This window comes from Bos indicus x Bos taurus, chromosome 10 (assembly GCF_003369695.1).
Source record: "Bos indicus x Bos taurus breed Angus x Brahman F1 hybrid chromosome 10, Bos_hybrid_MaternalHap_v2.0, whole genome shotgun sequence".
Taxonomy (NCBI): Eukaryota; Metazoa; Chordata; class Mammalia; order Artiodactyla; family Bovidae; genus Bos; species Bos indicus x Bos taurus.
The window spans coordinates 69,054,391-69,068,028 of record NC_040085.1 but is presented as its reverse complement, the minus strand read 5'-3'; the positions used below and the strand labels follow the sequence as shown (position 1 = coordinate 69,068,028).

At 36.8% G+C, this 13,638-nt stretch overlaps 1 protein-coding gene across 1 annotated transcript in view; it reads left to right on the top strand.

The window, feature by feature from the left end:
- The window catches only part of KCNH5 (potassium voltage-gated channel subfamily H member 5), a 393,607-nt gene that overhangs the window by 60,053 nt on the left and 319,916 nt on the right, over window positions 1–13,638 (top strand). The window contains exon 5 of the mRNA XM_027554270.1: window positions 3,238–3,353. Within this exon, the coding sequence (XP_027410071.1) occupies window positions 3,238–3,353 (116 nt within the window). The remainder of the gene's footprint in view (window positions 1–3,237; window positions 3,354–13,638) is intronic.

Sequence of the window (13,638 nt, the reverse complement as noted above, 5' to 3'; positions counted from 1 at the left end):
TTAATTTTTAAAAAATATTTTCTGAACAAACCATTATCACACACAGGAAATAAAAATTATCTTCTCTTTTAATCCAATAATCAGATGTCCTAATAGGTGCAACGTTATTTATCTTAGAAATAATGAACCTTAAGTTACTATAAGATTGACTTGCAGTAATTCTTGGCAGTCCAGTTGCTAGGACTCTGTGATTTCATTGTTGAGGGCCTGAGTTTGATCTCTCATCAGGGAACTAAGATCCTGCAAGACTTGCGGCTCAACCAGAGAAAAAGAAAAGAAAAGAAACTGAATCAATGTTGACTTGGAAGTTTCTAAAAATATTCACTGCAATTATAATACTCAATTGCTGTAAAAAGAGAAATGATCAACAAGAAATATTTTAACATACCTGCTGCCAATATAGTCTCTGTCATCTGAGGACATCCTCATCATTTTAACCCAATAAATCAAAAACCAAACCAAAACCCAGTGATAATAATACATGACAATATTTCATGTTAATGCTCATGATAATAAAAATGCAGCTTATTTTTAAATCTTATTTTTAAAGTTACAAATAACTTTTGATTAATTAGTCAATTAAAGGTCTATTTTATGGCAAGCCTCTGCCAAGTTCTGAGAATGGAGAGATGAATGGCAGTTTAATGGGAGTGACTGACATGCTTATCAATGACTGCATTAGTATTGTTAGTGCCATGTGAGGTATGCGTCCTGTAGTGTGAATGCACAGAGGAGAGTGCATCTCTTCCAGTGGATCTCAGAATGCTTTGAGTTTGGAGGTACCAGTAAGCATTAGCCAGAATGATGGGAAGGGCAAACGCATTTCAGACAGGCAGCATGATTATAACATGTGAAAGCATGAAAGCATTGAATGTCATAGGGTGAACAAAGAATTCCTAATGGATTTAGTTTTGTTTTTCAGTTTGTCATTTTAATTACATAGTGATTTGAGTACAGAGTGTGTATGAGAAGCAGAAGGAGATGGATGCAGAGGAAATCTTTAGGGTCAGAAACAAAATGACACATATACCAAGGATATTCAGTGTTATCCTGAAGGCCTCTAGGGATCTCTTAAAGAATTAAAAACGGGAGAAGGGCATAGTAAAACTTGTGCTGTAGAAGGAGCTCTGGCAGCAATGTGGAAAATATATGGTCAGAGAACAGAATATAGACTATAGTTTTTAGGAGCTACTATCTAACTCAGGTGAAAGATGATATATATGACATGACATATTAGCGATGGAGAAAGGAGATTAAATTTCAGGATATTTGTGGAAGGAATTGGATGTGTGTGTGTGTGTGTGTGTGTGTGTGTGTGTGTGTGTGTGTGTGTGTATGACGTGATAGTGTAGGAGGATGGTAAATCTCAAGTTTCTGATTCGGACAGCTGGAAATATTGTTGAGTCATTCACTGAGACCAAGAATCCACGAAAAAAGCAGAGTTGGAGATGTGGGGAGAAGGTGATGATAAGATCAGTTTTGAACATGTTTAAGAGTCATCTGAGTAAGAGGTGACCAATGGCCAATTAGACATAGATCTAGTACTTGGAAGAAAAGTCTAAGTTGGTGATATAGATTGCTTGATAGTGTTTTATGTTGATGTTTAGTTCTTAGAGCTGATGACATATCTGGTGCTTCCCTGTTTTTCTAGCATATTGCACAGGACAAACTTTAGGGTTGCATACGATTTCCAAAACCTAACATTCTAGTCACTAGGATGAGCACCATTAATGAAAAAGAATAAAGAATCTTCTATCAACCAGTACCAGTTTACTCTTTTCCCCAATCCAATAGTTGATATCATAGAGTGAGCTGAATTGATGGGACAATATAAAGCCTACATGAAGCCAGAATTAGATTGAAGAATAGCAGTAAAGTATGATGTCATCTACCTTGTGTGGCTTGAAAGACATTTGGTTGTGTCTGCCCAGGATTTCTTCCTTTATTTTTTGTCTGAAATTTCATCAATTCATCATTGTCTGAAATTTCATCAATTCCATTAGAGTCATTCCACTGGACCTTCACGAGTTTTCATTTTTAAGGAGTTGTTTGGTAAATACCCTAGTTAAAGGTAGTACGGTGGAAATTATCAAATGATCTTAATGGAGTTTGTAATAGATTAGAGCTTTTGGGGATAGCTAGAGAAAGGCTAATTGAGATAAGAGCAGACTGTGGTTGGTTTTGTTCCACTTGGTCACATCTCATTGACATTTCCTTAAAGTTAGTTAGCTTAGTAGTGAAAAATTAATGATTTTAATAATGGAAATAATGGAAGAAAAAATTCTTTTTTATTAAATTCACATTCCTTCTTCTCAGAAGTTAAAGTTACTACACTTTTAGAAAACATTATTAAAGGTTCTATATATTCACAAAATAATCCTTAAATACCAGTGAAATTGTTAGTAAGAGAGAAATAACATTTTGCTATGTTACAAAGAAGATGGAGGTGTGTGATATGAATTATAGTATGTGAGATTTGTTGAAGTTGGACTTTATTCTCTTACGTATGTATATCTTCACATAAGTACACAATAAGACTGTTTTTATTATGGTAATGCTACCTTCCATAATAAATATCCCCCAACTTAAGTAGTTTAACACAAGAATTTGTGTTATTCTTGTTCATATAACAATCCAAGCAATTGATCCTTGGCATATGGCATTCTTCTATGCTCTGATTCAGTGGCTTTGCCATCCCCTGGGGCCTTATTGTCATTTTCATACAGCTAGCAGAAGGAGAGAGAAAGTATGGAGAAGTTTCACTTGCCTCTTAAGTTGTTGCATGCATAGAAGTGACACACATCACTTCTGCTCTCATTCCATTGGTGAGAACTACAGACATGCCCATACCTAGAGGCACAGAAGGCTGGAAAATGCATTCCTGGCTGGGCCACTGTTTCCCATTAACAAACCTATACAATGCTAAGGGGAGGATAGAATTTTATGGACACCTAGCTGCTTGGACCCTATGATATTAATAGATTTTCACAAAACACAAAGATCATACATAAAATTTACTTAGTATTTTATAACTGCCCTTGAAGTATATGATGATGCCTATGTAAAAATGAAATGCTTTAGGTTGAAACTTTTCATTAGGTCTGCATTTTCATTAGCATGAAGTGCTAACTTTTAATTACTTATGCTCTTTCTGAGATCCCTTGAATATGAGCAAGAATATTGACTTCTATATTCATTATGTGTGAAAAACTGAGACTTTCTTTCCTTATTTTTAAGGTTGGACAAAATTTGCCCGATTGACACGGGCTTTGACAAATAGCCGAAGTGTTTTGCAACAGCTCACGCCAATGAATAAAACAGAGGTGGTCCACAAACATTCAAGACTAGCTGAAGTAAGTGCAAGATTAACTTTACTTCTCAACATGCTGGTGGTGGTACATTTCCCCCATCCAAATGTCTCAATATTGATATTTCTGGCTATTATTTTACAAATACTTATGTGTTAATTGATTCTTCCCTTGTAGAATTGTAGAAATTTCATATATTTCTTTTTATGCTCTCCTACTTTGAAAATGGGAGGGTACTTTACAACATCCCAGATGATGTCTGTAGAATATGAGGTTTTCTTTGAGCAAATGAGATAGCAAGTTCATTCATTCACTTGTGTGTGCAGCATAGACTTATTGAGGGTTTGCTCTGTGCTTGGTAGGTACTATGCAAAGGATATAAAGATGAATAGGCCATGGACCCTATCATCAAGGAGTTAAATATCCAGCAGAAAAGGGAGATGGTACCTGAATGAGATGATACCTGGGCTAAGCGAATTTTTAAAAAAAATTAGAGTTGATTTATAATGTTGTGTTATTGGTTTCTAGTATACAGCAAAGTGATATTATATATATATAGTTATATAATATAGTATATATATTTTCATATTCTTTGAGTTATAGGTTATTATAAGACATTGAATATATAGTAGTTATTATAAAATTTTATATATATGTTGTTTATCTATTTTATGCATAGTAGTTTGTATCTGCTAATTCTAAGCCCCTAATTTTTCACTCCCCTCTTCCCCTTTGGTTACTTTAAGTTTGTTTTCAAAGTCTGTGAGTCTGTTTCATTCTGTAAATAAGTTAATTTGTATCATATTTTATATTCTATATATAAATGATATATGATATTTGTCTTTCTTTGTCTGACTTACTTCACATAGTTTGCTAATCTCCAGATCCATCCATGTTGCTGCAAAAGGCATTATTTCATTCTTTGTAATGGATGATACAATATTCCATTGTATATATGTACCACATCTTCATGTATTCCTCTGTCCATGGACATATAGATTACTTCTGTGTCTTGGCTATTATAAATAGTTCTATTATAAGTATTGGGGTGCATGTATCTTTTCAAATTAGAGTTTTCTCCAGAGTTATTGGGCTGAGTGAATCTTGAAGGAAAAATGTAGTGAAGAAGAGATGAAGATCATTTATGCCAGTTCAGTTCAGTTCAGTTGCTCAGTTGTGTCCGACTCTTTGCGACCCCATGAAGCGCAGCATGCCAGGCCTCCCTGTCCATCACCAACTCCCGGAGTTCACCCAGACTCATGTCCATTGAGTCAGTGATGCCATCCAGCCATCTCATCTTCTGTCATCCCCTTCTCCTCCTGCCCCCAATCCCTCCCAGCATCAGAGTCTTTTCCAATGAGTCAACTCTTCGCATGAGGTGGCCAAAGTACTGGAGTTTCAGCTTTAGCATCATTCCTTCCAAAGAAATCCCAGGGCTGATCTCCTTCAGAATGGACTGGTTGGATCTCCTTGCAGTCCAAGGGACTCTCAAGAGTCTTATCCAATACCACAGTTCAAAAGCATCAATTCTTCGGCACTCAGCCTTCTTCACAGTCCAACTCTCACATCCATACATGACCACAGGAAAAACCATAGCCTTGACTAGACAAACCTTTGTTGGCAAAGTAATGTCTCTGCTTTTGAATATGCTATCTACGTTGGTCATAACTTTCCTTCCAAGGAGTAAGCGTCTTTTAATTTCATGGCTGCAGTCACCATCTGTAGTGATTTTGGAGCCCCCCAAAATAAAGTATGACACTGTTTCCACTGTTTCCCCATCTATTTCCCATGAAGTGATGGGACCAGATGCCATGATCTTAGTTTTCTGATGTTGAGCTTTAAGCCAACTTTTTCACTCTCCACTTTCACTTTGATTAAGAGGCTTTTTAGTTCCTCTTCACTTTCTGCCATAAGGGTCATGTCATCTGCATATCTGAGGTTATTGATATTTCTCCGGGCAATCTTGATTCCATCTTGTGCTTCCTCCAGCCCAGCGTTTCTCATAATGTACTCTGCATATAAGTTAAATAAGCAGGATGACAATATACAGCCTTGACGTACTCCTTTTCTTATTTGGAACCAGTCTGTTGTTCCGTGTCCAGTTCTAACTGTTGCTTCCTGACCTGCATACAAATTTCTCAAGAGGTAGATCAGGTGGTCTGGTATTCCCATCGCTTTCAGATTTTTCCACAGTTTGTTGTGATCCACATAGTCAAAGGCTTTGGCATAGTCAAAAAAGCAGAAATAGATGTTTTTCTGGAACTCTCTTGCTTTTTCGATGATCCAGCAGATGTTGGCAATTTGATCTCTGGTTCCTCTGCCTTTTCTAAAACCAGCTTGAACATCAGGAGTTTCATGGTTCACATATTGCTGAAGCCTGGCTTGGAGAATTTTGAGCGTTACTTTAAAATTCACATTCCTTCCCCACAGAAGTTAAAGTTACTACACTTTTAGAAAACGTTATTAAAGATTCTATATATTCCCAAAATAATCCTTAAGTACCAGTGAAATTGTTAGTAAGAGAGAAATAACATTTTGTTATGTTTCAAAGAAGATGGAGGTGTGTGATATCAACTACTGTATGTGAGATTTGTTGAAGTTGGACTTTATTCTCTTATGTATGTATATCTTCACATATGTACACAATAAGACTGTTTTTATTATGGTAATGCTACCTTCTATAATAAATATCCCCCAACTTAAGTAGTTTAACACAATAGAAGCCCATTTCTTGCTCATATAACAATCCAAGCAATTGATCCCTGGCAGAGAGGACAGCATGTCCAAAGACTCAGTGATGAGATAGTATGGTGCCTTTGACTGTGAATTCAATGTGGATGAAGTCAGGTAGGAAAGAAAAGGTTAAGGTGGTATATAGTGAACAGAAGTGGATGGTGTCCCATATGCTAGGGAAATGACATGGTCATATTTGTGCTTCACAAACCTCACAAAGGGAGATTGGTCTCAATGGTATTTGTAATCCTGTTTTAACTGTATTAATTTGAAAACATTATTTTAAGAAGTTGACATCCATAGACGTCACCAGATTCCCAAGAGACCCATGGCACAAAAATGGTCAAGAACCCTTGTTTGACCTAGTGGCTCTATGTTGAAATGGTAACTAGAGAGACAAGTTAAGAGGTTCTAGTAGTAATTCAGCTTGGACAACTATGACCTTAAGCAAGGGAGCCAGTAGCAGAAGAGGGCAGATTGCAGATGTACTAAGATTAGAGTCAACACATTTGTTGATGGGTTAGAAATGAATGCGAGAAAGGGGATGAGTCAAGGTCACCTCTATGTTTTTGGCTTGAACAGCTGGATGGACAGATAGTATTGTTGTTGTTCAGTTGCTAAGTTGTGTCCAACTCTGTGATCCTATGGACTGCAGCACAGCAAGTTTTCCTGTCCTTCATTATCTCCCAGAGTTTGCCCAAATTCATGTCTATTAAGTCAGCGATAGTATCTAACTGTCTCTTTCTCTGCCTCCCTCTTCTCCTTTAGCCTTCAATCTTTCCCAGTATCAGGGTCTTTCTGGTGAGTTGTTCTTCACATCAGTTGGACAAAGTATTGGAGCTTCAGCATCAGTCCTTCCAATGAATATTCAGGGTTGATTTCCTTGAATATTGACTGGTTTGATCTCCTTACAGAGCAAGTGACTCTCACGTCTTTTCCAACACCACAGTTTGAAAGCATCAGTTCTTCAGTGCTCAGTCTTTATGGTCCAACTCTCACATCTGTACCTGACTACTGGAAAAACCATAATTTGACTCTATGGACCTTTGTCAGCAAAGTGATGTCTTTGCGTTTTAATATTCTGTCTAGGTTTTTCAGAGTTCTTCTTCCAAGGAGCAAGTGTCTTTTAATTTCATGGCTACAGTCACCATCTGCAGGGATTTTGAAAGTGAAAGTGAAAGTCGCTCAGTCATGACCAACTCTTTGTGACCACATGAACTATACAGTCCATGGAATTCTCCAGACCAGAATACTGGTATGGGTAGCCTTTCCCTTCTCCAGGGGATCTTTCCAACCCAGGAATCAAACCGGGATCTCCTGCATTGCAGGTGGATTCTTGGAGACCCCCCAGATAAAATCTATCACTACTTTCGTTTTTTCCCCTTGTCATGAAGTGATGTGACTGGATGCCAAGATCTTAGTTTTTTGAATGTTGAGTTTTAAGCCAGGTGTTTCACTCTCCTCTTTCACCCTCATCAAGATGCTCTTTAGTTCCTCTTTACTTTCTGCCATTAGGGTAGTATCATCTACATATCTGAAGCTGTTGGTATTTCTCCTGGCAATCTTGATTCCAGCTTATGATTCATCCAGACCAGCATTTCACTGATGCACTCCGAATATAAGTTAAATAAGCAGGGTGACAACATACAGCCTTGTAGTACTCCTTTCCCAATTTTGAAACAGTCAGTTGTATCATGTCTGGTTCTAACTCTTGCTTCTTGACGTGCATATAGGTTTATCAGGAGACAGGTAAGGCGGTCTGGTATTCCCATCTCTTTAAGAATTTCCCATATTTTGTTGTGATCCACACAATCAAAGACTTTAGCATAGTCAATGAAGCAGAAGTAGATGTTTTTCTGGAATTCTCTTGCTTTTTCTATGATCCAGTGGATATTGGCAAAATATTTGATCTCTGTTTCCTCTGCCTTTTCTAACTCCAGCTGCTATATCTGGAAGTTCATGTATTGCTAAAGCCTAGCTTGAAGGATGTTGAGCATAATCTTACCAGCATGTGAAATAAGTGCACTTGTATGATAGTTTGAACATTCTTTGGCATTGCCCTTCTTTGGGATTGGAATGAAGACTGACCTTTTCCAGTCCTGTGGCCACTGCTACATTTTCCAAATTTGCTGGCATGTTGAGTACAGCACTTACAGATGGTGGCTACTCTTGGTTAATAAAATCTCAGATAGAAGAGGAAGAAAAGGAGGTTTGGGAGCAACGGTAGCAGATTTACTCTTGGGCATACTAAGTTTGAAGTTCCTGACAGGAAATTCAAGTGGAGATCTTTAAAAGGAAGTGGGATTTATGGGTCTGCCTCTCAAGGGGTATCTGTGTTTGAGTTACAGGCTTTGCTATCATCCTCACAGATTTGGCTGTTAAAGTCAGAGGACTGGGTGATGTTACCCATACAGAGTGTACTGAAACCAAAGAGAAAAGGAATGAGGACAGAACTCCAAGGCAGCTAGAAATTTTGCTGTTGACATGTTTTACACAATCGTCTTGTGTCTTACTGGTACAAAAGATGACAAAATAGCTAATCAAGTTACCAAAACTGTGCTAAGCACTTACTCAGCACTCACAAAAATATTCTGAGGTAACTAACCAAGGAAGAGAAAGATACAATTAAATATGTAAGTTCATCAGCTTGTTTTGCTGGTGAAAGTTTAGCTGAATTTCTCCAGAGTAACTTTCTTAACTTGTTGCAGATACTAAATTTCATTTGGAGAAAGTTAGGGAGCAAAGTATATTCTTCAAATTGGGAGAGTTCTGAAGTTTTTCTTGGAACATAGCTAACAGGGTGATGTGTTTGATTTTCTGGTACCTCTGAGGAGAGAGTAATACTTTGATGTGTAGAAATGTTTTTAAAAACCCAAGTAAGACATTAATATATCAAATGTTAAATGATAATAGTCATCATAATATTTTAAAAGATGCAAGGATTTTTCAATATCTGCAAATCAATCAATGTAATACACCACATTAACAAATTGAAAAATAAAAACCATATGATTATCTCAATAGATGCAGAGAAAGCCTTTGACAAAATTCAACACCCATTTATGATAAAAACTCTCCAGAAAGCAGGAATAGAAGGAACATACCTCAACATAATAAAAGCTATATATGACAAACCCACAGCAAACATTATCCTCAATGGTGAAAAATTGAAAGCATTTCCTCTAAAGTCAGGAACAAGACAAGGGTGCCCACTTTCACCTTTACTATTCAACATAGTTTTGGAAGTTTTGGCCACAGCAATCAGAGCAGAAAAAGAAATAAAAGGAATCCAAATTGGAAAAGAAGAAGTAAAACTCTCACTATTTGCAGATGACATGATCCTCTACATAGAAAACCCTAAAGATTCCACCAGAAAATTACTAGAAATAATCAATGACTATAGTAAAGTTGCAGGATATAAAATCAACACACAGAAATCCCTTGCATTCCTATACACTAATAATGAGAAAACTGAAAGAGAAATTAAGGAAACAATTCCATTCACCATTGCAACAGAAAGAATAAAATACTTAGGAATATATCTACCTAAAGAAACTAAAGACCTATATATAGAAAACTATAAAACACTGGTGAAAGAAATCAAAGAGGACACTAATAGATGGAGAAATATGCCATGTTCATGGATTGAAAGAATCAATATAGTGAAAATGAGTATACTACCCAAAGCAATTTATAGATTCAATGCAATCCCTATCAAGCTACCAACAGTATTCTTCACAGAGCTAGAACAAATAATTTCACAATTTGTATGGAAATACAAAAAACCTCAAATAGCCAAAGCGATCTTGAGAAAGAAGAATGGAACTGGAGGTACCAACCTACCTGACTTCAGGCTCTACTACAAAGCCACAGTTATCAAGACAGTATGGTACTGGCACAAAGACAGAAATATAGATCAATGGAACAAAATAGAAAGCCCAGAGATAAATCCATGCACATATGGACACCTTATCTTTGACAAAGGAGGCAAGAATATACAATGGGTTAAAGACAATCTCTTTAACAAGTGGTGCTGGGAAATCTGGTCAACCACTTGTAAAAGAATGAAACTAGAGCACTTTCTAACACCATACACAAAAATAAACTCAAAATGGATTAAAGATCTAAACATAAGACCAGAAACTATAAAACTCCTAGAGGAGAACATAGGCAAAACACTCTCTGACATACATCACAGCAGGATCCTCTATGACCCACCTCCCAGAATATCGGAAATAAAAGCAAAAATAAACAAATGGGACCTAATTAACCTTAAAAGCTTCTGCACATCAAAGGAAACTATCAGCAAGGTGAAAAGACAGCCTTCAGAATGGGAGAAAATAATAGCAAATGAAGCAACTGACAAACAGCTAATCTCAAAAATATACAAGCAACTCCTACAGCTCAACTCCAGAAAAATAAATGACCCAATCAAAAAATGGGCCAAAGAACTAAATAGACATTTCTCCAAAGAAGACATACAGATGGCTAACAAACACATGAAAAGATGCTCAACATCACTCATTATCAGAGAAATGCAAATCAAGACCACTATGAGGTACCATTTCACACCAGTCAGAATGGCTGCGATCCAAAAGTCTACAAATAATAAATGTTGGAGAGGGTGTGGAGAAAAGGGAACGCTCTTACACTGTTGGTGGGAATGCAAACTAGTACAGCCACTATGGAGAACAGTGTGGAGATTCCTTAAAAAACTGGAAATAGAACTGCCTTATGATCCAGCAATCCCACTGCTGGGCATACACACTGAGGAAACCAGAAGGGAAAGAGACACGTGTACCCCAGTGTTCATCGCAGCACTGTTTATAATAGCCAGGACATGGGAGCAACCTAGATGTCCATCAGCAGATGAATGGATAAGAAAGCTGTGGTACATATACACAATGGAGTATTACTCAGCCATTAAAAAGAATACATTTGAATCAGTTCTAATGAGGTGGATGAAACTGGAGCCTATTATACAGAGTGAAGTAAGCCAGAAGGAAAAACACCAATACAGTATACTAACGCATATATATGGAATTTAGAAAGATGATAACAATAACCCTGTGTATGAGACAGCAAAAGAGACACTGATGTATGGAACAGTCTTATGGACTCTGTGGGAGAGGGAGAGGGTGGGAAGATTTGGGAGAATGGCATTGAAACATGTAAAATATCATGTATGAAACGAGATGCCAGTCCAGGTTCGATGCACGATACTGGATGCTTGGGGCTGGTGCACTGGGACGACCCAGAGGGATGGTATGGGGAGGGAGGAGGGGGGAGGGTTCAGGATGGGGAGCACATGTATACTTGTGATGGATTCATTTTGATATTTGGCAAAACTAATACAATTATGTAAAGTTTAAAAATAAAATAAAATTTAAAAAAAAGATAATATGCAGTTAACACAAGATTTAATGCACTCAGATACAACTTCCTTTTTAATATAGTGTTTTTTATTAAGTACTACTTGATTTTGAAGCTACTTTCTTTTCTGCCTTTGGTTGTTCGTTTCTTTCTATAAGTCAAGGTAAAGTGTAGGAGCTTGTTTCTGTGACTACTGATTTTTTTGGTCATGACTCTTTCTAGGTCTTAACTACACCCTATTCAGTTTTTCTTTCTTTGTTAATACAACTGGGCAAGAACATGAGGAAAGAGACTATAGAGAGGAAAAATTTCTACCTTAGCACTCCAAATCACTGAAGATGGTTTTTTCCTCTACCTCAAATGGAGAGTTCCTATCCCCTGGACAGCTCATCACTTTTCATTTTTACTCTTGATGAATTTTCATTCCTGTTTCTTCCCATCTGATTTTTTTCTTTCTTTGCTTTGCCTTTTGGTTATTGTTCTTTATCAGTCATCCCTAATTTATAAGGCTGATTCAGATACAAAACTGCTTTATGTCAGATCTTAGGCCTTGATTTCAGAGAACATGTGGAAATAACAAGGTTTTCTACAGAGATTTAGTCTATGTGTACTCTTAGGTTTTCAAAGACTGACTGAAAAGAGGCACCAAGTTAGCAGAAAGACAATTTTTTCAGTTGTAGTCAGAATCATGTAATTTGCTCAGCTTGAGTATTTGATTTGCTGTTAAATTTCAGGCCCTTTCACTTTTCCCAACACATATACATTTTATCCTATTTCCACTAGGCCTCCTAAATTTAGAGCTGATCCCCAGTTTCAAGGATTCTGGTGTCTGTGTAGGCAATTCATCAGTTTTCAACATGCTCTGACATTCTACTGATTGAATTCAGCTTCCACTTGCAGCTGTGGTTCTGACTCCTTTAGAGTCAGTGTGCTCCCGATATTCAGAGAGAAAGAATGTGTCTGTATCAGTACAAAAATACATCAGGACATGTGATTTCATCCCCATCTATCCAAGGCTTACTGCTCCTGAAAGTACAAATGAAATAAAGCAAACAATCGTTACTCACTGCTTTATAGAAAAGCCCCAGTGACGGGGCTGAGATTAAAGCAGTGCTCTACATAGGAGAAACATCAAACTGAAGCACGTGGGGTGTCCCATGCCTTGCTTTGTCGGTGTTGCCTTTCTTCTCCTACTCTTCCTGCTCCTCCATTTTCTCTTGGAGCAGTTTTGGATTGCTTTAAAAATTCAAGTCACCATCTGAAGAGCTGGGTTATGAATGTTTAAAGAAATAGAAGACAAGGGTTTTTATTTTGAACCATACACTATCATCACCTGGAAAGATTTTGAAAGTACAGATTCTCTGGATTTAATTTAATACACAAAATGAATTTAATTATTTTCTGGCATAGGGGTCTAAGCATGAGTATAACTGTATTTTTAACAACTTCTCTAGATGATTCTAGTTTGTAGCCAGATTTAGGAAATACTGAACTCAAGAGTGAGTTCATCTCTAGAGGAGACACCTTATATTATTCCAGGGTGCTGAGTGGGACCAATTTGTCTATTAGCACAGAGTGTAGCACCAATAACACTTTTAGGGGTCCACCAGGATGCCTGAATTTCTACTAGCAGTTGAAGGAAAAAAATGAACTTTTAGGTAAAAAAATAAATAATTAAATGTTCATCTTTGTAATAACGCTGTTAAAATAAAAATATAACTTTAAATAAAAATATAAATTTTAAACAAACTATATTTTTATTTAAAATGTAATTTTAAATAAAACTTATACATTTATGTTGTACTTATATTTAAATAAATATAAAAATATTAAATAAAGTATAATTTTTATTTTATTATTTTTAAGGAGGAAGGGGTCCGGAAAGGCAAAAGTACTGACTGCCCGTAAAGGTCCTAATGCAACCTGGCACTGAGTTTATTTTCTAAGTGTGTTTCTTTGTGCTCAAACTACAGAGTGTGTAAATACAGATGGTATAATACTAACATTGAGTATGAAGGAAATTTTCATGTTTAACACAGTGATGTTGGAATGAATAGATCTGTGGTTGAAAGGTGAAGGAGAAGCCATGATTCTGTAGGAGTCTTTATATGTAATTCTGTGTCTCAACATGAAACTTAATCTACCTGCAGGATAATTTGTTGCTAAGTAATTTAAGATCTCATGGAAAAAGCATTACTGGGGTACTGATAATGAGCATAAATAT